The 24,383-nt window shown below is 32.2% G+C and overlaps 3 protein-coding genes across 5 annotated transcripts; 2 read left to right on the forward strand and 1 right to left on the reverse strand.

The window, feature by feature from the left end:
* The first annotated feature begins 4,796 nt into the window (after window positions 1–4,796).
* LOC130622172 (ankyrin repeat domain-containing protein 54-like) lies at window positions 4,797–8,156 on the forward strand. 3 transcript variants are annotated; one of them, XM_057437605.1, is made up of 3 exons: window positions 4,797–4,883; window positions 5,210–5,998; window positions 6,982–8,156. In XM_057437605.1, exons 2-3 carry the CDS (start codon window positions 5,234–5,236, stop codon window positions 7,063–7,065), a joined length of 849 nt encoding a protein of 282 aa, XP_057293588.1. In that variant the 5' UTR covers window positions 4,797–4,883; window positions 5,210–5,233; the 3' UTR covers window positions 7,066–8,156. The 3 variants fall into 3 exon arrangements, with proteins under 3 accessions (XP_057293588.1, XP_057293587.1, XP_057293586.1); XM_057437604.1 differs by having other exon boundaries at window positions 4,799–4,883; window positions 5,197–5,998; XM_057437603.1 differs by lacking the exon at window positions 4,797–4,883 and having other exon boundaries at window positions 4,911–5,998.
* Window positions 8,157–9,894: 1,738 nt separating this feature from the next.
* Window positions 9,895–13,006, forward strand: LOC130622156 (uncharacterized). Its single transcript, XM_057437570.1, has 3 exons — window positions 9,895–10,379; window positions 11,011–11,232; window positions 11,996–13,006. The coding sequence occupies exons 1-3, from the start codon at window positions 10,289–10,291 to the stop codon at window positions 12,682–12,684; spliced, it is 1,002 nt and encodes a 333-aa protein (XP_057293553.1). The 5' UTR covers window positions 9,895–10,288; the 3' UTR covers window positions 12,685–13,006.
* A 191-nt stretch (window positions 13,007–13,197) lies between these two features.
* On the reverse strand, window positions 13,198–21,357 carry LOC130622157 (homeobox protein Dlx1a-like). The gene is made up of 3 exons (XM_057437571.1): window positions 21,215–21,357; window positions 16,893–17,348; window positions 13,198–13,891 (listed from the first exon to the last, which is right to left on the reverse strand). Exons 1-3 carry the CDS (start codon window positions 21,249–21,251, stop codon window positions 13,386–13,388), a joined length of 999 nt encoding a protein of 332 aa, XP_057293554.1. The 5' UTR covers window positions 21,252–21,357; the 3' UTR covers window positions 13,198–13,385.
* Between the last annotated feature and the right edge of the window lie 3,026 nt (window positions 21,358–24,383).

The following is a 24,383-nucleotide window of genomic DNA, read 5'->3' on the forward strand; positions in this document are numbered from 1 at the left end:
GAGGGAAATCGGGGAGAAGGAACACTGTGTTGGCCATTGGATGTTGCCGAGAGTTGTCTAGTAGAGCGCGGGCCTAAATTGGGTCTGCGTAGCTCAATATGAGCATTAAATACTCTAGGACTCTCCATCTAAGCCATGGCCCCTCCTGGATATAATAGACAGGGTATATCCCTCGATGTTAAAGAGGGTAGACATGTAAAATAGGCACATCTATGTTATCTATCTGTCTGTCTGTCTGTCTTGCCCCTATCTGTTTTTCCTGTCACGCAGATACCAAAACGCAAAGAACTTACCATTGAAAATATAAAGAAATTCATCAACTGGGCCATAGGGGCCATTGTATATAATCACTGTAGTCATTTAAAAGTAGACCTACTTTATGCTCCAAATCAACCGATAAAAAGTTATGGGAGGGTAAGACATGGCACTATATAGGTATATATACATAGGGCCGTTCGACCATTAATTAAACTTTGTATATATATAACTACTCTTGGAGAAAAAAATGTAAATTAAATTATACAGAAAGTTAAATGGCGGCAGTTTAAAAGTATAAAGTACCACACCATAGAAAAACAGCAATTAGTTAAATAAATTATTGCGTTTTCTGGAAGGATTTAATTTAACCGCAAGTGGTTACAAACTGTTTTTAATAATGCAGTTAAAGCGCGACAGACGTAGCTGAAGCGTAAAAATATGTTACTTTATTTTTCGCCCGAAGATTTTAATGTTGTGCATTGTCGTAGAAGGCAACAGAACTATGCTTCTGCAAAAAACAATTTATTTTTTCATTGTCTTTGTTGCGACTGCAAATTTTTTGAGTATAACTAGGGTAGATTGATGTAAGTGATTTAAATGTCTGACTCTGCCTTCAGGAAACAGGTTGATTTTTTAAAATTTAATTGGAATAATTTAATAATGATGCACAGCCTGCCTAGAACTTAAAATGAACGTTAAAGAAAAAATTAATAACTTTTGTTAATTATCTTGAATAATGAATAATACGTTCAAAAAACGATGGTACATAGCAATGAACGCTATTTTGAATGGAATATAATCAATAGATCCCCCTCCCCCAACAAAAGTGGAGGGAAAAACAATAATATCTGTTCAATAAGAAAGTTTCATATTATCACCTAAATAAAAGAAATTATTAAACAAACATTCAGAACTTATTTTTAAGTTATTATAAAATGAGCCAAAAAATCCATATGTATTTTCAAAAAACAGTTTATTTTAAAATAAATCTATATTTTAAAATAAATAAAGTGTCTTTGGAAAATACTTATTTCAAATTCATGTTAATAACTACAGTACGAAAGTCCCCTATCAATAAGGGAAGAGTTATCCCTCAAGACTCACCCAATTCTGAGAAAGAAGAAACTAGCTGAGTCATTAACTGCTCCCTTAATTCCACAAAAGGTTTGTGCGACTGAGCAATATCAATTCATCTCACACGGAAATCAATATTATCTTTCTTTTTATTTGCAGTAAAAAATAACCAAGAATACATGAAAAAGATAAGATAAAATTGATACAAAAAAATTTTGTAATAAATGTTTTGTGGATCATACAGAAAACAAATTTGTGGAAATGTGTAATCAAACAAGAGATTCTCTTTGGTTTGGCAAGTTCGATTACCTATACAATGAACAAATATAAAACTTTGAACATAATCAAAAATACAAGAAAAATCGATAAAAAAGACTGTCATTTTCTCACTTTTCGACCACGTATTTTTCGTATTGCATTCTGCTTTGTCAGCTGCCTTCTTAGCGTCTGCACTCTACGATATCGTTTGTTTATCATGTGCACTGCCGGTTACCAAAAGCGCTCCGCAAACGAAGTTCGAAACACTCCCCACCGCTAAATACTCAGCCTATAGTTTTTCTCTCTTCGAAAAATCTTTTTGAAGTTTCTTTCACAAAAGTTCTTTCGGATTCATTGAAGGTTGATGACCTGCTTTGTGTTGGCAACGATAATAAAAAGATGCTGAATATTCATTTTTTTCACTCGGATAAGTCGGTGTTAGCTTTTTCAACGTATCGTTTGTTTTTATGTTGTACGATGCAACAAAATTTCCCACTTCTTCCACACTAACTCGTCGACAATCAATATAAGCGTTGAAGTTATTCATATCGCTCTGTATTGATTCACCTTTGTATTCTTCCAAACTAACAGGACTAATTTTTTTCAAGGCTTGCAAAAATTTCTACAGTGTTTTTATCACCTCTGGACTGATCTTTAATCGCGTTTAAACAAGACAACACATCTTCGTGATCAGCCATGTTTGTTTATAATGATATGTTACTTCTAACCATAAGAATTCATCCGAAATAATATCGGAATATCACATTGACTTCCAAGTTGCTTCTCACCATCAATTGAGTTACTTTCAACAATCACTGGTTACTTCCAACCATCAAGGTTACTTCCACCCCTTTAAGGAAAAAAATTCGCGGCGCCACTAAGAGGGCGGGGGGGGGGGGGGGGGTAAGCCCCCCCTCCCACTTATTTGCTAAGTAATAATTTTTTATTTTCTGCCAATAAGTGTCTCTATCACTGCTTGAAAATTGATGTTATCTAACCAGAGAACCTGCAGGCTATCTCACTAAATAATGCGATTTTTTATGGAGTGACGCATACCAATGAAATCAGTACGTAACAAGCAGGACCGAAATAACCGTTTCCTGCTGTGTCTGCAACTCGCTTCGCTCGTTGATTGTCACTAAAATCTCAAAATCTCCAACTATGCCTAAGCCCCCGCCACTTTGGAAATTGTGGCGCCGCCCCTGAGACATAAATGAATGGCCATCATTGTTCAAAGTAACTTTTTTAATAAAAAAAAAGCTAGCTATATAAAAAATGTAAATAGTATACATATATCTGGGAAAACTTAATTGCGTCGCTGCGCATGTGATTTCTTGCCTCGTCAGCCCAGTCTTCCTTGGTTGCAATAAAAACCGCAGGAGATTTGCAGGATAACCATCAAACAGCGTGTTTTCACGGAAGCTTCTAATGTCACCAATATCTAGTGGTTTATTAAATATGAACCAAGTTGTCCAAAATACTAAATTTGTATATTATGAGGAGCATAACATATTAGGGTGTAAAAACTAGCTGGGTGTGGAATTGATAGCGGTGTGCATTAAGATTGATGAACCAACTATGAATAAAAAATCTGACGGGTAAATTCAGCTGCGGTTGCGAACAGAGCTCGCACTTTTTTTCCTGAAGCTTTATAGCTAGCTACAAGTAATTAGCATTCAATTGATAATTCCTTGTTAAATATGGCTAGCTGCTACAGGCACAGACCCTTGTGTTTTGAGAAGATTGTGTCTAAAATCGAAGGTTGTCAAAAACTGTTGTTTATTTGTTTCCCCTGCTCTCGACTCGTTGAGATTTGTTTGAGGATGGGTGGATTTTTGAGTTTTACGTTTATTCTGTGATAATTTTACTTTTAAGAACTGATAAAGAATCTGCAATAAAGCTTATGCTTCCTTCTTTTGGTAAGCTACACAAATTTCATCAAGTCCACTTTTTACTACTAGGGTGTGGTGGGATGATAAGATAGTTAACTAGATTATGGCATATCCGTGTTTTCATTCTCTCATGGGAATGGTTCACCCTATATTTGAACCTTAAACACGTCTCTTCTTTTTTCAATAACTTCTCTTGAGTTCAAAACACTTCTCTTCCAAAGTGTGGAACACTTCTCTTCCACAAACCTAAAAAATTCCTGTCCAAAAGACAACTATACCAGGGCTTAAAATATTGTTTTCAAGTCTGACATAGTAAGATCATTATTTTCTAAATTCTATAGAGATCATACTATTCATGCAATTTTTAAAACATAAGTTTAAAAGTATAAAGTTCGACACCACAGAAAAATAGGAATTAATTAAATAAATTATAGCGTTTTCAGCAAGGATTTATTTTAACCAGAAGTGGTTACAAACTGTTTTTAATAATGCAGTTAAAAAGCGCAAAGGCGTAGTTGAAGCGTAAAAATGTTACTTTATTTTTCACTGAAACATTGTAATGTTGTGCATTGTCGTAGGAGGCAAGTAAACTATGCTCCTGAAAAAAACATTTTATTTTTTCATTGTCTTAGTTGCGACTGCAAACTTTTTGAGTATAACAAGGGTAGATTGATGTAAGCGATTTAAAGGTCTGACACTGCCTTCAGGAAACAAGGTGATTTTTTAAATTCTAATTGGAATAATTTAATAATGACGCACAGCTTTCCTAAAGCTTAAAACACACGCTAAAGGAGAAATTAATAACTTTTATTAATTATTTATAAATTATTTTGAATAATGAAGAATACATTAAAAAAACAATGGTACATAGCAAATGGTGTTATTTTGAATAGAGTATAATCAATAGATTCACCCCACCCTTCCCTTCTCCAACAAAAATGGAGGGAAAAACTGTAATCTCTGTTTAACAAAAAAGTTCCATATTATCACCTCAAAAGAAAAATTATTAAACAAACATTCAGAACTTATTTCTATGTTATTATAAAAAAGCCAAAAATCCAAATCTATTTTCAAAAAACACTTTTTTTTAAATAAATAAATTTATTTCTAAGACTTATTTCTAAGTCATGTTAATAAGTATAGTAAGTAAGTCCCCTATCAATAAGGGGAGAGTTATTGCTCTTCCTCCTGTGAAGACTCGCCCAATTCTGAGAAAGGGGAAACTAGCTGAGCCATTAAGTGCTCCCTTAATTCCACATAAAATTTGTGTGACTGAACAATATCAATTCATCTCACATGGAAATCAATATTATCTTTCTTGTTATTTGCAGTAAAAAATAAACAAGAATAGATAAAAAAGATCAGATAAAATAGATACAAAAAGATTTTGTAATAAAACATGTGAGTATAAACTTCCATTCTAATTATTGCTTGCCCAGTCTAAATTATTGTAACCTTGGGTGAGCGATTTATTGCTTGAGTGTTGTTTTCTTAATGATAGACTTGAAGTATACTAAAAATTAGTCCTGCAAGATCACTCATGAAATTAATTACTTTTGATTACTTTTTGTTTAACAACTTTATTTTGTTGATGTTTTTAAAATATTTTATTCACAACTGATGATCACCTACTGCATAAAAATTGAAGTTTTGTAAATATTTTATCCATGTATATTTGAAATATCTATATAATTCTTAATTCTTTTTTTCTCAGTATTGTTTTTTAGATTGTATATATATCTAAACAGAAGATGGATGAAGTAAAGCCTTCTTTTTCTGGATTGACTGACTTTACCAGTCCACCTGAACCCCCTGCTGGAATAATATTTTCAAATGTTTTACCAACAGACATTTTTATAAATATGAGTAATGGCGGATATGAAATAATAGACACTCCTCATGCACAAGATACATATACTAGACATCGAAAACAAAGAACCCAACATCGCAAAAGCTATTATTTATTTCACTCTGCAATAGACCAAAGAAGATTACGAATACTAGCGAACTCTGGATACAAAGACGAGTTGCAGAATTTTTTAGAAAGTTGCCCTAACATTGAAAAAGTTATAAATAGTTCTGATAATAAGAAAAGGACAGCACTACATTTTGCAGCATCTAGAGGCTCGGATGAAATTGTCCATGCACTTTTACAATATGGAGCAGATCCGAATTTAAGAGACTTTAATGGAAATACTCCTTTGCATTTGGCTGCATGTACGCACCATATCCGAGTAATAACACTTTTGTTAAGATTTGGTGCAGATGTTAAGGCCACTGATTCATTTGGAAAAACACCTCTCCATCTATCTCTATCAAGATTAAAAATGTTCCACTCTAGAGATACGACTAGAACGTCTCAAGAATCAGCTTATTCTGCAGCTAAAAAGAAAGCAGAAATGGGTGAGATTGTTGCCATGCTGAAAGAATATTTTGAAAAGTCTGGCCAAAAGGATGAACATATGAAGATCTCCGAACTTACGAAAAATTTATGGCTTATGCAAACTGTTGATGAGGTGTGGCTTGAATTTATAGTCAGTGTCCAAATTAATGTCTTAAATTGAATAATACCAGTATATTCCCTTTTTAAAATTGTTGCCCTTCTGTAAATACTATATTAAGAACTTCCGACATTAAAGGGAACCCGAGGTATAAAATGATGTTGGACTTATATTATAGAGCTTAAAAAGTTAGCTAACAAGTCTTTTTAATTTTTTAAAAAAACTCTTTTCGTTTTCAAGATATTCACATTTAAAGAATTTCATATTTAATTATGCTGCATGAATTATGAAAAATTTATGTTAATCAATTAACCTTTATAATATCTATGCATTGATAAAATTTGAATGCACACCCCTTAACAGGTCTAAATTTACTGATGAAAGAAAATGTCCAAATTTGCTATTACTGAAATATGACATCATAATTCATGCAGCATAATTAAATCTGAAATTCTTTAAATGTGAATAGAACGAAAAGAGCTTTTTAAAAAATTTGAAAAGACTTGTTAGCTAACTTTTTAAGCTTTATAATATAAGTCCAACATCATTTTGTACCTCGGGTTCCCTTTAATATTTTCGAATTTTGGTGAGCATAGTGTTGTGTATTGTGAAGTTAACAAGTGATCTTAAAAGTTATTTGCTTGCCAATGTGTCTGCTAAAAATAAATTCACTGACTAATGGCTGATAGAGTATTATCCAATTTATGGCCCTTGTAAATTTTCATAAATTGACCAAGCCAAAAAACAATGATTCTCTCAAACTTCAATGTGCACGATTGTAAGACATTAGGTGTTTAAGTGGCACGTAATGAGCGTCTAACTGGCGCTACAGGTACTTTTTACATTCACACTAGACGCTAAGACACTTAAAATCATATATACTCAGTAAGGTTAACGCTGATTTGATGCCTAGTGGGAACCAAACTTAAGGCATGTAAATAATTACCTCTAAATTCTATGGAATCTCTCTGCTGTATAAAATGTGTTATATATTTTAGGTTAACGAGATGGGATCCTTGCTGTCCAATTTTACTCAAATGACCATTGATGCTGCCGCAAAATCTAAAATGTCTGAAGAATAAATTTACGCGAAAATTTTTAATAATTTTAGAAGAGATTTATATGCATAGCTATATTTTTCAACATATTTGTTAAAGAAATCACGTTTAAATTTCACAGCTAACAAGGTAAAATTCGCGAGGATTAATTTGCGCGTCAATGTAGATTTGAAGTTTGCTATTCTTATGGTGAAAGGTTATTAAGTTCAACAGGAAAACAAATTAAAAACATATATGGGAAGAGTTTAATCACATATCATTAGAAGTGGAGATTGGCGGAATTGAAGACCTGGATAGATTTAATGGAAACCGCAAACTTCTTCTGAAAACATTGCCGACATTTTCGTAGTTATTTGTGTTTCTTTTTCACATAATATATATATCGAAATGGATGGATAAACAGAACACTTGGCACCTTTTATAAGCATGCTTGTTACAATTTTAATTTGTTTTGTACATTTTTCAACGACGTTGTGCAGGCCAAAATTACAATGCAACAATCGCCTTATTCGTGATATTAAAGAAAAGCATAAAGGGTTTCCATGCAAATCAAGAGAGATTGACGTCAAAATGAAAGTACTTTTGTCAAGTCAAGAAAAGAAAGAATGGTTTTTATTCGTGCAATTGACGATGAAATTATCCTCTTAATAACTAAGAAAACGAAAGCTATGTTCGTCATGCGGACTCAAACGGATTTAGTTTCTTAAGTTATCACGAGGATGATATATCGTTTCCAATTGGACTCAATACGAAAAAGTAGTGGTGTATCTAGTTGGCTACCTAAGCAGTGTTCCAGCCTGCTAATCTGAGAAACAATAGCATAAAATGAAATTTACTGTTGCTCATAAAAAAAGCTGGTTAATTAATATTTCATGACAAATTAGTCCTGGTCTTTAATTCCGCCAAATTTCTCATGATATCTAATTTCAAAGCGTAAATGTTTGGATGAAGTGGATATATATATTTACATATTTCCTTCCTCGTAAATGTGAAAATAAATGAATGATGAATTTTCTCAACGTTTAGTTGGTTCATATAAATTTGTATGTGTAAATATGCATAATATTTGTGTACTCGTGTTTGCAAGAAAAGAACGCAAAACTACTTTCACTGGACTTTTTAATCTACTTTAAATCATGTGATTCTGTTAGTCACCAATAAAAATCAACGAAAACTCGTTTAAGGTACTCCATGGGATTAAATGTTTTAAGTTTATCGTAAAACAATCAAGCTTTAGATATACCCTTATTTATCTAATTTAATAAGTCCTTAATTAACGCGAATGGCTTTTTTTTAATTTACTTTATTTATTTCCGCTAATTTTTAACGCGACCCTATTTTCAGTAATTTTTTTTTTTTCTCTAATTAAGTGCGACGAAGGTGGAATTTTGCTCTAATTATAGCAAAAGGCAGTCAGATCGCAGAAAAAAAAGAAAATAAATAAAAAAAAACAAATTATAGTATTAAAAAGTAAAATTTTTCGATTGAAGTGTCAAAATAAATTTCGCGAAAATTTATTTTTAATTTCAGATGAAAATAACTCGATAATGGGGTGGATGTGCTCTATTATATGAGAAAGCAAACAAAAGGTCCGTTAAATCAGGATATCTTTATTTTGCAAGATTTTTTCTTACCAAAATTTCCTTATTTTGTTTTTTCAGAATGAAATAACAGTTTTACTGATACATTATACTTTTTTTGTTAAAATTTATGCGAACGAAACAAGTAATAAACAACTGCAATTTATGGAAAAATAATTGTGCAGAAGGTACTGTAATATTAAAGCTTAACTCCCGAGAAAAAACAAGATGAATTCATATAAAAGAGCTTGAAAAATTGGCTATAAATCTTTTTATCTATTTTGAAAAAATTTGATTGGTTTTCAAGTTTTTGACTTTACAAGTTTTGATAATTATGCTAATTAATGCATGACGTCAAATATTTGATAGAAATGAGGTGTTGTTGTAAGGGTTTATAAGATAAGGCGTGTGAATATGTTATTAACCTAGCTATTCTGTTTATTATCATGCCAGCAATCGTGCTATTATTTATCAGCATCCAAATCATGATGTCATAATCAGCTAAACTTTTAAGGCCAACGTCTTGGAAAAGGGAAAAGATTCATAGACAACTTTAAAATTCTTTCGTATGAAACAAACTTGTTTTAGTACAGGAGGCAAGCTTTAAGACTCATAATCTCAAGCTCTAAGTACTCGGTCTCTTTTAAACTGATTATTCACAAAAAGTGCAAGAGAAAAAAAATTAAAATTCACTAACCACGTTTTCGAGTGAAAATACTTTGGAATTTCACGTAAAGAAGCAAGTAATTTCCCTGTATTATTGAAATAAACTACACCTACAAATTGAAAACACAGGGGAGCACACAACATCATTTCTTGCTGATGTAGACGAGTGGGTCTCTTACATTCTAAGAACACTAACCAGGGTGTTGCTGTTTTATATCTTTCCTTACCGCCGTGTTGCCAGCAAAATATTCTTTTTGCGCCGAAAATCTACTTAAAGATTATATGGAACTGATTGGAACGGACAATTGTGATTTCTAAAATCTGATTGGTTGATAAATTTTCCGTTCCTATCCAAACTAAATGTTAAAATCATTTAAACCTTTCTTGCGTACAGAAACGAAAATATTTATAAAAAAACAAAGAATGATTAGCAGATAATAAACTAATATATCTTGCTCTTAAATGGAAATTCAGTTCTTAAGCTTTTATTTTTCTTTTAATGCGCTTTTCGATCTTTAAAAATATGTTTTTCGCGCCAGCAGAAAGTGTGTCGATTGGAATGTTGTAACTGATCAGCCAGAAAAGCTTCAGTTATAAAATCCTATTAAAATCGATCATACTTTTTTTCCGTTAATTCTAGACTATTACTATGGTTTAGCGTTTAACACAACTCATAGTGGGTAACATAACAAGATTTGTGAAGACTTAATCGCCGTCTAAAACATTATTAAAAATCTTTACATCCCTAATTCTTTTAATGATATTAATGAAACAAGATCTTCGTGGGTTGTTGACATGAATCATTCGTATTTACAATGTACGTAAACACAAATTTAAAATATGCTCGGAAGAGTCAAAAGAAGAAGCTTAAGTTACATTATTATGAAGATAGCTAATCTTTATCGTTCTTTTCTTAACTTTATATAAATGTTAGGTTTCATGAATTGTTTTAAAAACAAACAAAGAAATTGATTGATTGATAAAAAAAGTAGAAATGAACTATGTTTTTGATTAGTTTCCGTGACTGCTTTGAAGTGTCAAATGAGGTCGAAATGTTTTTTGAAGAAGAGTACGAAATTATATCCGCGACGGGTAAGTACGTCAGCTTGCGTGTCGAGACGTTGTTCAGTATTTTCTTAATTTTTAATCCTACGCCGGTTATATAGTTCAAGTAAAGAAGTGAAGATAGTCTGGAATTCCAATAGCTTTTAGAGGAACATCATTTTAAAATATAACTTCTCCATGTCGGATTGAAACAATAAAAACATTTAGTTAGAGGCGCAAAAGAGTTTCCCATTGACTTCGTTTTATGTTGAATTTCGGACTGTGGTGCTAAAACTCGACATAGACTCGAAAATAAGAGAGTTGTGAAAGCCAGAATTGAACTCCACACACAAAAAAAATCCTAGAAGTTTATGTTGCTTTTGATAAGATTTTAGTCACGATGTTGTCAGCCTAGGGAAAAGTTTTTAGGGGATTCATATATAACGCCTTTTAACCAACCCTTACCAAATTCGTTGGTTGAAAAAGCCGTTTTAAAATTTAAAATTTCAGAAACCTGAGCACATTGATTGAAACATTTTAAAGACGGCAAGGTAAATTTTCGTCACTTTTCCCAACGAATTTTTCCTGCGAAACCTATTCAGAAATCTCTTCAAGATGTGGCAGCTTATTGACAAAGGTTTTAAGAATGTCTCTTTTTAGAATTGTGTCTCCTTTATAGAATGTTCCCGATTTAATGGTAGTCAACTAAGCCTTGACAATTCAGCCTCGCATATCGCTTCTTTCGTGGGTGCTATAAAATCTGTTTTAAAGAGCAAAAACTTCAAGAAAGAGCACTTCAAGCGTAGGAAACTGTACCTTTGTGAAGCATACTGTTTGTTGTGGCAACATTCAGGCACAGGAAATCTGGATGTAAAAAAGTCAAGTCAACAAATAAAAACAGGTGAAGAAATTGTATCATACTAGTCGTTAGCCCGCGGAAAACTCCACAGGTTCACCCTCCTTTTTTATACCGCATTGCGTGCGTTTCGCTACCTGCGCAGGTAAGCTAACGTTTTGCGTGACAGACAGACGGACGAACAGACGGACAGACGTATACGGGTATTATAGTATAGATATTTTAAGAATAAAAATCTTGTTAGTTCTTTTCTTATTCACCAACTACTTTTATAGGTTCTTTTCTTAAACCAACTTCGTTCCCAGGGCATTTTACCCTTTTAATGAATTTGATAGTGGTTCCGTAAATAATGGCTCAGGGGGACGATGTCCTGGGGACGAGGTTGCTTTTTAACTAACCATCACCTCTTAATCCCAACCCAATGTCCACATTTCTGTATATTATACTACCAACACGAATTTTTCATGGTGTGCTCCTTCAATCTGTTACCATGACCGCCGTCACTGAGAAAAGGGAGGCAGGGGGGATCATGCATCCTCATTCACTTTTATATGTTATATATATTATCAACATTGTCATCAATATTGGCATCAAATTTATCAAAAACTTATGTTTTTATATAACTTGTATTTTTACTATATTTTTTAAGTTTTCTATTTCTTAAATAATGGTTAAAATGAAGATGTTGGAACGTGAATTTTTAGAAATTTTCTCTAGTACACCTATGTCACTAAAAGATGCCTCTTATTCCTATATTGACGGCTGTGTTTGCGACTGTTTATTTTTTTATTTTTATTTATATGATTAGGTGCTTACGCCGCCATTCTACTGGATTTATATGCTTGTAATAAAATCAACTTAACAGAGAAGGATGACAGCGACTTCAAAACACAGCTGTATGTTGAAGTCATTGATCCAGATCCAACGTTCACGTTCATGGATAGAGTTGTATATAACCAGATATTACAACACTATGAGCAGAGTGGTGGAAGAGCATGTGTGATTGAAGATTGGCTATCAACTGCCGAAGATGTATGCTGCGTGACTGCTTCATTAAACAACCTTGTGTCACGTGGAATTTTAAGTCATGCGCAGACAGGTGTTTTCGGTACTTTTCACAAGCATCCCTTAATAAATATTGGTCCTGTGCAGGAGTTACAGAGAGAGTTGAAGGGAGTTGCGTTAAAAGAAAGAAGACCAGACACGTTCATGTTAGCATTGATCACAATGTCGTTAGCAGCAGAAGATTATTACAGCTTTGTTGATCCAATACTGGAAAGTCATTTCACAAAGAAAGAGTATCGAGTAGCAAAAGAAAACATTAAAATGATTGTAAACACCCAGGGCGTGGTTCTAAAGAGTCCAAAGTTCACTCGAAAGAAGTTTAGCGTTGAGGTACCACGTAATAAACATACCAATATGTACACTAATCAAAGTAGTTTGTCGCCAGTCATATCGAGTCCTTCGAGTAACGGTGATCAATTTTTTTTGACGTAAGGTAGAATTCTTGACACAAGACACAAGGACATCGAAGCAGATATTTATACCACATTGTAGATAGAAGACGTATACATAATCTAACAGGTCTGGAGGTGGCTTTTTGATAAAGAAACATTTGATATCACCATATGATAGACCAGATTAGATTTGATGTCTAAGAATGTGAGATGTATATTGCAATTCATATTTTTACACATTTGTGTGCCAATCCAGGTCCTAAATCTAAATATCTAATCTATGTGACCTATTCGAATTTCATTGTTTCAGTAATCAATATTGTAAAGTAATAGTTCTGTAGATTAAACACAAAGCTCTACGACACCTGATGCTTTCCTGCTAAGCAAAAAATAATAATTTGGGGAAAATGACAAAAATAGCCCACATGGCAATTCAACGTCCCACCCTCTTTTAAACAGTGTAAAAGCAGAATCGCATTAATATGGCTTCTTCTTATGCATTTAGTGAACATCCAATTTTTATTTTTAAAAGTGAGAGATGGAAAAAAAAGAATTTGTAAAAATTAATTGTTAAAATATATACATATATACAAATTTTTCATTCATAACACTAAAAATAAAAAACACTAGATTCTTCAAGAGTAGTTAAAACCTAAAATATCACGCTTTAATTTCCAGTACTTTATATCTCTCACGTTGAATGTGAATATATAAAAAGACTGGGTATTAATTTAGTAGAATTTACATATGAAAAGAGAAGTTCGGTCTTGTTGTACCAGTTCTCATGTCTGGGGGGCCTCCTGGGTATTGGAACATGCTCTCGTGAGAGCCATAGCATCCAGAAGCCATTCTATAATACCAAGGATCTGGTGGCATTGTACCAGAACTATGTGTCGTAACAGGAGAAAATGGACTAATATGTGGAGCCATTGGTGCACCACCATAACCACCTTTAGCGTATTCCGGCCAAATGGCTGGGTTGCCAGGTGACATTAAACTGGATGGTGGTGGCATTTGACCACCATTGGCTTTAATGATTTTCTTGAATTTCGATCTTTTGTTTTGAAACCAAATTTTGATTTGGGTTTGCGTTAAGTTCAGCGCATGCGCAAGTTCAGCTCGTTCTGGTAGTGATAAATAATGTGTCCTTTCGAAAGAACGATTCAGTTCTCGAAGTTGTTGACTGGTGAAGATGGTACGAGGCTTTCTGGGTAATTTGCCTCCCTTTCCTTTCATTTGCGATGATTCTAAAGAGAGATGAGAAAGTTAAGGCTTTGTCATCAAGTGTTTCGAAAAAATGACTAGAATTAGCCTTGTATAATTGATAGAATAACAAGGAAGAAACCAAATTATCAATTTCCTAAAGAAATAATCATTTTTTATTTTAGTGAGTGTGGCACATATCTTAAACCTACGTTGATTGTATAGGTACTGTAATTGAAGGTAATGAATGTCATTCATAATTAAATTTGAAAAAAAGTAAAAATAAACAGTAATTACGAATTCCTATTGAACTAGTAATCAAGACAAGTTTAAAGTAAACAAGTCATTAAGGTAATGGAAAACAAAGACGAACGGCGCCTCATTTATCATACCGAGTAACCGCATCAGGTCTTACTGATATTAAAAGGTAGTGCGCGCCATTGAAGTTCAGGAAATTTTAATAACGAACACAGACGGAAACCTATTTGCAATATATGTTACAAAACGCAGTGTTAGTGTAATTATCAAGTCTGTCGGTATATATCACAAACTTAATGCACTCACAGTCCGGATACGATGTGCCATAAAGTTTGGTTGATAATAAAGGAAAAAAATAATATTCGTATGAATAGGGTCATTTAAGGTTAATTTGCCGTTTCATTTGGATTGCATTGTAGCTACTTGATATTATTTATAAGTCAAATCGAACTTAGTAATTTTTTGTCAATAAAAATAATTTTTGCCAATAAAAATAATTTTTGTCAATGAAAATAATTTGTGTCAATGAAAGTCATTATACTACTATTAATATATATTAACAAAACTCATTTGTTTTTAATGTTATAAAAAAAGAAAAAAAAAGATTCTTGATTTTTGTGAGTAAATTAAAATTGATGTGTCGTGAATGTGGCATGGACGTGAGCGTGTAATTTTGGAAGGTTTCTAATACGTGCTTTGAAAATGATCTTCGCATATTTTACATATGTTCATCAGCCAAACGAAATTCGTCCCAAGGCCCTTCATTTAGCTGTCGCCTCTCGTAATAGATCCTATGCTATTTTTAATATCAAGTTCAAGTTAGTTTTAAGTAAGTGAGAGTATTAAAACTATCCGCGCTTTCTAGGAGCTTACACATAGATTAGAACTCATTAATTTATTTTTGCATAAGTTTTTTTTTTTTTGGGGGGGGGGAGATCAATAAATCTTTCATGCACATTATGCGATATCTAATGCAGTATCCGCCCATTTTACCCGCGACTGCTACTTTCACACTTATTTCAAAAAACAATGTCACAATGATAGGGTGCAATACCGTTAAAAATTATTTGGCATATTATGGAAAAAAAGAAACAATAAATGTTTTCCTCTTAAAAACCCTAAAATATATCCCTGATCTATCCTTTCCCTATATTGTGTTTCTATGACCCGAACATAACAATTTTGATGTTAAAAGTATTGAAACAAAAGAGATGCTGCACCTTGTCAACTCTGCTAAACAACTTTAGCGCGCTGATGTCAATAACATCGCTTATCTAGCCTGCGGTTTGTTGATTTCCAATTAACGAGTTTCTAATTAATCTACTGACTTTACAAACAATTTGCACACTAATTGCGCTTGTCTTTTCAATCTCCTTGCTAAAAACATTTTTTTCCTTCCTGCGATAGTTAAACGATTGCTTAAAGCGATAAGTATTGTGTTGTTCTGATATAAAAAAAAGATAATTATTTTAAAAATTCTTTCTGCTGATTTTAACTTAATTTTAGTTTAAAAATTTCAATTTAATTTTAGCTTTTCAGCTAAATATGTCTGCTTCTGCCGAAGTGATGGCTCCCAACTAGAATTCTAGCTAATTCTCTGCCGAATATTTTTTTTTGGTTTCGTTATTGCTCGGAATCGATTTTAACCAATGGCGACACAGAGCGCGCTTTACTAGCCAATCAGAATCTTAAAAAGAAAGCGTATTTTTTCAGCCATTCAGAGAGTTTTGGAGTTAGTTCTGTGATGGATCTTGAAATAGAAATAATTAGAGAGCTATATACAACCTCGATTCCAGTTTCAAAAGCGCCAGTTCATTTTGAATAATTTTTATTACAAATTCTTCTATAAAATGTTATTTTTATAGGATATTTTTTATTGATATAAGAGAAAATAAAACAATATCCGTTACACGATTCGGTTTGTACAAATTCTAAGATGTCGTACTCTTTAGTTTCCCATCAATATTTGGTTATTCAGCCCAATATATCTTCTTTTCTTTTAATTTTAAATATATATTTTTTTTATCTCATAAATTTTAAAACAGATAAAAAGTCATGTTAATATTGGGTATGGCGATATTTTCTATAAAATGAACATAAAATTTTCTATCGGGTGTAATTATTAAACTACTTTCTTCTAACAACTATTATTAACTACTTTTTATTTCACTTTTATTTTAGCCTTTTATTTATCTACTAATCCCAGGCGGCTACAATACACGTAATTATTTTGATCACACCTATATGTCGAAATTGGATAAGGTGAAAAAACCGTCATTAAAAAATCGTTTTGTTCCGTATGATGTTTTCGGGATGACTAAATTTGCTATGTACATATTCTGATTCATTACTTAGATGTACAAAACTAATTTATTGATTTATTTTTTTCTGTTGTTATAACTATATTATTATTGCGCCATTTTGTTTTTACCTTTTTATTCTTTTAAAATCTTATTTTTTAGTAATCGATGTTGTTGTCCTTGTAGATTAGATTTGAACAAAACAATTAAAATCCAAATAGTTCGCAAATTACATCCAACTTTATTGTGCCAGGATAAAGAAATGTTTGCACGTCCGATCATTTCAATCGTGCTTTTAAAAACAAAATATAAAATTACCAACTCGTACGTCAGATTTGTCCACAAATCTGAATTAGTAAAACTACGCCCTTTATTTTCTGTACCCGCCCTCCTCAGACACCCATGTATCTTTCATACGCGTCCACAAATAGCATCATGAAGTATACGAAAAAAAAAGAGGAAGTAGAAATGAAAAAGTTTTTCTTACCGTCATCATCGTCTTCTTCGTCGCTCGTTTGTTTTTCCAGAGAACTAGTCGACGACAAACTTTTCGTTATGTTATTGTTTATGCTCGTCGGAGACGATAAAGCAGCGTTCATTGACGTGAAATTTTGTGTGTTATTACTATAAGTGTTAGGTAACGACATGCCATCTTTTCCAAATGACGGCGTCGCGAACGTCGAGCTAAAAACATCATGCGTTGAAAATGGTTTTTGCGTCGCTGTATTTGGAGGTATTCTTGTATCATTGAAATTTATATGCTCCTGCGATCTTGGTGAATATTTTGCGATATTGTTGTTATTGTTGTTGTTGTTGTCGTCTAGCGGTGGCAACTCTTTTATAGCAGAACTGTAGTTTCCAGGTAAGAATGGTTGAGTTCTGTATGACTCTGCAACCTTTGTATGGAAACTGCTCATATTGGTGGAAACGCAATGCTCTTTGACTACAATTAAAATGAGATTAACTTTAAACTCTGTTAATTTTTCTATAATAATCCTATAAATTCATATAAAAGCAATACAATGCTAAGTAATTCAACATGTAAGAATAAAAATAAAGAACAAGAATGACAGTAATAAATAAAAAAGGACTTGATAATTTAATATAAAGTACATAACGTTTAAGAAAAATTAATCATAATGTCTCTGTTATTTGGTGGAAGGCTTTTAAGTAACTAATCGCTTTCCCTACACGCTTTTTAAACCAATCACAAGTTTGAAAGATTGTTTATTTATAATTAATGATGGGAGAAAAACTAATGGACATAAATGCTTATTGTTTTTGAACAATCGAGGCATAATTGCACTAATTTCAAGAAACAATACTATTTTAAGTCTTCGTCACCCAAGGGTAATATAACTTAACGTTATTTCCATGAGATATAACATACGTTCTATTAAAAATATATATGTATTACAAAATGAAATATTATCAAAATGAAGAGTCTTTCGAGTTAAAATCACGCCCTAAGTGCTGGTCGGACATAACATTAAGGTTTCCGGCATGTTGCAAATTTCCCAAGAATTTTATTCATTCTTCGTCTATTAGGGCTTACAGTTTATGCACCCTAATCTGACTTAATACGTGTAAAATTCAGGATTGCAAAAATGAGTCGTTGATCCCTTTCATAATGATCTACACATGCTTATTTAAAAAATGAGAGTATGTTTTGAACAATCCGAAGTTCAGTTTTTGAACTAAGGATCAATTTAGGCTGGAGTATAAGAACATCATGTAGGCATATCTCCCTTTCTATATGTTTAAAAAAGGCGAATATAAAATAAATAAAAATTGTTAAATTAAAAACAATACAAGGATAGTCTTGAAATTTTGTTTAAAATTTGGAGTTTTAGTCAAAAAAAAGAACAATTTAATCTCAAAAGGTCTTAGAAATATAACAACAACTCTTTACGTACGACTGCATTGAATTAGGATATTCATTCTGATTTCACATCGAGGTTGGCAAATTTACACATTCAAATTACACATATGGCTACTTCGAAGTTTGTTACATAAAACTTAATTTCCTGTTGAAAAGTAATTACTAAGAAAAAATTGCGTATTAAAATTAGAATGTTTTTTGGTGATTCACAAACCACAAGCACTTAACTGGAATTAATGACAAAGCTAAAAATGTATATTTACTTCAAAAACAGGTAAAAACACAAACAAACAAACCACAGAACACACGCAAGAAAAAAAAGAATCTACTTAGATATTTCTAAATTATTTTTTTTGTATTTATATTCTCATTTTTATCATTTGTATCTTAAATTTTATACTTATAATATAACGAACGTGGGAACTTTTTGCAAACGAATAATATGTTAATTTTCGCGCCTTTTTTCTGTAATGTCGGCCCTAGACCTCTCTCTTCGTATTAATTTATTTGTAGAATATATTCCAATTGTAAAGTACATAAACTGGTGAGTCAGTGTTTCTTCCAGTAATAAAATTTTTTATTAATCGCCAAACATGATAAATATATTTTCGAGTACTTGAATTGGCTATAGCAGCCAAATTTTGAAGAAACGCACGTGTAAATAATTCCAACATGACGATATAATGATGCTGGTCTCAGTTGGACGTCGCAAGTTTTTTGAAGATTTTAAATATGTCCTATGCGAAAAAATAATAATTGATAATAATTAGCTCTGAAAACAAATTTTATGTGTATAATTTCCAACGCACTCTTGCTTAATTTTTGTTGTTGCAAGAATCCAATTATATAAATTTTACAAAAATATAAATAATCTCTCGTTATTCATTTTTTACTAAGCATCACATAAAAAAGAAAAAAATACAAAGTCAAATTTTATAAAGAATGGATTACAAATATTTTCATTTATGTTTTCTAAATATTTGATATATTTTATTTTTTGACAACTTCGACAAAACAAAAAAATCGAAGCGTAGCTTACCATTATATCCTAGCAACAAAATAATTACTGGTGTTCTCCCATTGTGTATCCTGTCTCAACAGCTTAGCCAGCCAGCAATTATAGCAAACCCACAAAGAACACATTCGGAATTTTTTGATTAATGAGTTTTTGTTCTTTGGCTGCTAAGAAGTTACCGTTGATAGAAAAGTCAGATAAAAGTTTCTTGTTTGTTTGTTTGTTTGTTTATTTGTTCTACATTTAACACACACTGATGAGAAAAAAAACGGCTTGCTGCAGTACAAACAATGAAGATTTCCAGAAGTTATCTCCGTAGAATTGTGATAACACAAGTAGCAATGCCCAACTAACCAGTTCGGAATAATTACCAAATTGAAGATTTGAGTCAATTAAAACTCGCTAATACTAATTTGAGTTAATAAAATTAGTTTGCGCTCAATTATTAAATAATCTTCAGGAAGTACTTTCTCTGACGACTGGGATAATTTGTTAAACTCGTGGCGGGTCATCCTAGTGTGATGTGTTGACTTACCTAATGTTTTGTTGTTGTTGTTGTTGTTTTTGTTGTTATAGCAGGCTCGGCTAGATACCACAGGAAGTTTTATAATAGTTCTCAATTGCGTAGCGATAAAGTTTTTGCCCTATTCTATTCCGCTTCTCGCAGAAATAAATGGCTTTAATAATAGAAAAACATAGCAAGTCAGCAAAAACATTTGTTACTTTTTCTTTAATTTCACAAGGAAATATCTCAATGCTATGAGTGGGTTTGGCTTGGAAATTTTTTTGCGACTCTTGCTTCCCCTTTACACAACCAATCAGGATTCCAATTACTACGTGACGCAAATTGTTCATTGGATAGATAAAATTATATAACTGAGATCGTATCAAACGGAAAAAGAGGAGGGGAAAGGTATGAGATAAGAACATATTTTTTTGCCATACATAACAAAATAATAACTCATTGTACGGAACGAAAATAAAGAAAAATAAAAAAAAAAATTCAACGAAAATAAACAAAGATGAACCAAATTGTGGTAATAAATATAGAATTACTAAACAAAATTAAAAATGAATATAAATATAGTAAAAAAATAAAAATTATTTTTTTTTTTTTTGAAAAGTAAATAATCCCCATGACATGTATGTTTTAGTATCGAGGAGCTTTTGGTGAGAAACGCTAAATTAGAAGTCTGGCTGTACTATTTTCAGATGAAGCCTGGCATATTCTTAATTTTGTAGGAAGTTTATTTTCTGTGTATCTGTTTTTGCACACGCGTTCAGACATTTGTAAGAACACAAAGCTGACACATTGAAACACGTACTGTATTGGTACGAAGTCAAAATAGCTGCTCCTGAATGCTTTTAGTTTCACAGGTTGTTTTTAACTTATTCATGTTTTAAAGACATATTTTAAACTGTCTTGTATTTTTATAAAAGAGCTTGAGTAGTGTCGCAAGACAAAGGGAATTATTTCTGGAAGAAATATGGACCTTTTTTAGTATTATAAAGAAAGTTAAAATGCAGTTTAGCCCGACTCCACGCATCTTAGAAAAGAAAGAGGCTAATATGTTGAAATTTTATGCACATGTTTGCCTTTATGTTGATGTCATGGTTAGCTATGAGATTTTCAAACTGCTCACTTTTTTTAATATTACACATATACTTTTTTACTTTATTTTATCACTTACCATAATTGAACAGTTTATTCCAAAAAACATTTAAAAAACTTTAAATTGGTTTTGCAAATTTGATAGTGAAAGAAGTTGGTTTTAAATTGACAATAATTTTGTATGTAAAGGATTAATTTTTTTGTGGGTTTTTACAAAGTAAATAAATATAAATAAACAATTAAATAAATAAATAAACTAATGTAACTATGTCAATAAAACAAATAGGTAAAAATCCTTACACTCATCCAGAACTGGCATCTTCATTTGCTCAAGCATTGTTATTCATTCAAAAACGATTATACACAAATTACCCGTGCACGTAATTTATATATCTACAACTAAACGAGTAGACTGGGCACTAATTTATTAACACGAAAGCTGAGTAGGCTGGAGACTAACACATTCTATAGCTATTATCGATGTTTGTGTTGAAGTACTTTCCGTTCTCTGACAAACTTCACGCAAACAAAAAATTACATAACTATATTAACGATTTTATTTTTCAAATCACATGGCATTAAAAAATAAACAAATAAAAATTAATAACATTTATTGACGTATATAGTTTAATTTGGACATACTTTAAGTTTGACTGGATAGTGGTACACATTTGGATAACATTTACAAAATTTCAGGAAGTCTAAAATTAGACTACACCAAAAAAGGGTTTTGTTGGGATGTTAAGGTTTCAACAAAATAAAAGTATACTTTCAGAGAGAGTTTCGTGTTTGGTTTCATGTAACAATGGACACGTAAACTCCGGATCCACTTTTGTAAAATATCACGCTATATTTCTCTTTACGTTGTTGAACTGCTTGTTGCCAACTAATATATATTTTGGGAGCTATTCAAATACTTTGTAATAGCTACTTTGAAGCAAGTTTTATTGGTGTAGTGGCTGGCTAGCACCAATGCAATGAAAAGGTCCTGGGAAGAAGAACTAAACAAAGGTCTTTTTATTAAAATTGAGAGAAAGAAAGCCAAAAGAAACTTAAAATGTCTATTAAGCTTGTTTCTTTCGAAAGTCGTTAACTTCAGTGTTACCAAACCGCATTCGGGGAAATCTTTGAACGTTATAGCATGGATCATGAATGTTAAATTGAGTGCATAAAGCTGAAATAATTTGTTGCTCGTTAAGATGACGTCATTAACAGCAAACTAATTTTTCCTCCTCTCCTTTTTTAAATGACGAATTGCTGTCAACACAACAAAGAAAGCCGAATTTAGTCCTGGTTTTACTTAAAAAAAAAAAATTCAATCTTACCACTTTTTCTATTTAAACTGACTAAATTTTAAGTTATAATTATTAAGTTTTGCCAAGAAGATAACAGATAACTTTTCGTTATAGTATAAAATGATTATTAACATACATTATTACGTGATAATTACACATACATTAAACCTAGAGAATATATCATCATTATACTTTAATTATTATAAAGAGTTGTGACTTGTAACGTTAGCTGCGAAGCATTATCGAATGATCAAAGGTATAACGTATAGTACTTAGGAACTTCTGTAACTATATATTTTGTAGTTAGAAAATACTACGCAAAAGAATTCGTTATTCGTGGCATTTTTGGAGGAATTTCATTTATTTTATCTTTACACAAATATCGTGTTATGGGAATGTTTTGAAACTAAAGTCCATATCCACGATTAATTCTAAGGATGTTCTTGACTTGTTGACCCTAAAAACGATTTGTCTTGCTTAGCAATTCGATTCAAGAAAAAAGAATTATGTAAATGCGTTTTTTTTGTTCACACATGATGAGTTCCCTGACGCCATCTTTGTGTCAATCACTAGGGGAAAACATTGGAATTGATTTATAGTTCCTAGAAAACCATTGGTTAATTTTTTAGGCTATGCACTTATTGTGGTTTTTTCCATGGTATTTTTTTAATTAGAGTATTCAATGGAAACATTGCGTATTGCTGTGAAAGGGTAGGATAAAAAGGTTTACAAGAATAATGCAGTACTCAAAATGTTTTCTTTACAGTTTTTCTTTTGTAGCACTATAAACACCTCATCCCCAGAGCTCTTTGAGAAAGACACAAAGAATGTTTTAGGAGGTTCCGTCTAAATACAAAAAAAGCCAAACAAGCCCCAGGGACGAAGTTGGGTCCATCTAAGATGAATAAGGAAGGAAGGACAAGTCGCTTTGACAACTGTACATCATTTTCTTTTAAGAGAGTAGGACCAACCTCGTCCCCAGTACGTGACTTACTATGTTGTGTAAGGTCACTGGATCAAGTTTAGTCACGATATTAATTTTGTTGCAATAAAGATACAAATTTACGTCCTTAATACTTATGAAATTGAATGCGAATGTAGGTAAAACATAAATAGAATTGCGAACCATGAAAATTCTAAAACAGCAAAATTATCCGATTTAATGGGATTTATAAATATAGTTTTTACTCCATGGCTTCAAATAACATAGCGCGTCAATTTACCGTCATTAAGGTAACCAATGAATTTTCAAGGCTTAGAGAGATAAGTGCCTTTCCCGGAAAACAGCAGCTCCCGAGAACAGCAAAACAATTATAATTCGACATTTGTTTATTTCTCTCCGGTATCCGTTACTTTTTCTTACCCTAACAAGCTTTTTATAGCCCGCACCCTCTACCATAGAGGTTATAATAATCTACTATTTCATAGCAAGTCCCGTTGTGTTATGCTGCTTCTCTGCGATGGAAAATCATACCTATATTTCCTATCGAGATGTTATCAGAGAGATAAAATGATTTAAGTGTCGCCTGTGTGACAAAACTTTTTTAATAATGACTCAACAAATTCAGATATGGTCAAGTTCGACTTTTCATACAATAAACGTTAATTATTATTGGCTCCATAACCATGTTCGCAAACAATTAAGTCATCAATTAAACCTGTCAATTGTCAAATTAATGAGTCTGTCACTTTGTTGTGTGAATGTGTGTATTTTTGTGCGTGTATCGGTTGATTAATTTAACCACCGTGGCTGCGGGTACATCACAAAGACTCCTTCTGATAGAAATTATTTTGAGCGATGGTTGTGTGGCCGCCTAAGGTTAATACTCATGTATCCATACGTGAAGCTGCAGCTAGGATGCGCAAAGAAAAAAAAAGGATAGGAAAATTGTTTATATTAAAATTAGATTGATAATTTTCGTTCTACTTCTACAAGAAATATTGAAGCAATTTCAACTTCTTCCGGCTTGTTTTAATTTTTTTCCTCCACACCGGGGTTTTAGTAGAATGCACATTTTTTTATAAGAAACATATGATTCTTAGATTTAAAGGAGAAACCCCTATACACTTACGATCCCTGTCAATCTATCAATTTTCTTTTTCAATTTTCTCGATATTTTGCGAGTTAGCACTTGAAAGTATCTTTAATCTCAGCCATAACTCTAGAAACATCG

This window comes from Hydractinia symbiolongicarpus, chromosome 12 (genome assembly GCF_029227915.1).
Source record: "Hydractinia symbiolongicarpus strain clone_291-10 chromosome 12, HSymV2.1, whole genome shotgun sequence".
Classification (NCBI taxonomy): domain Eukaryota; kingdom Metazoa; phylum Cnidaria; class Hydrozoa; order Anthoathecata; family Hydractiniidae; genus Hydractinia; species Hydractinia symbiolongicarpus.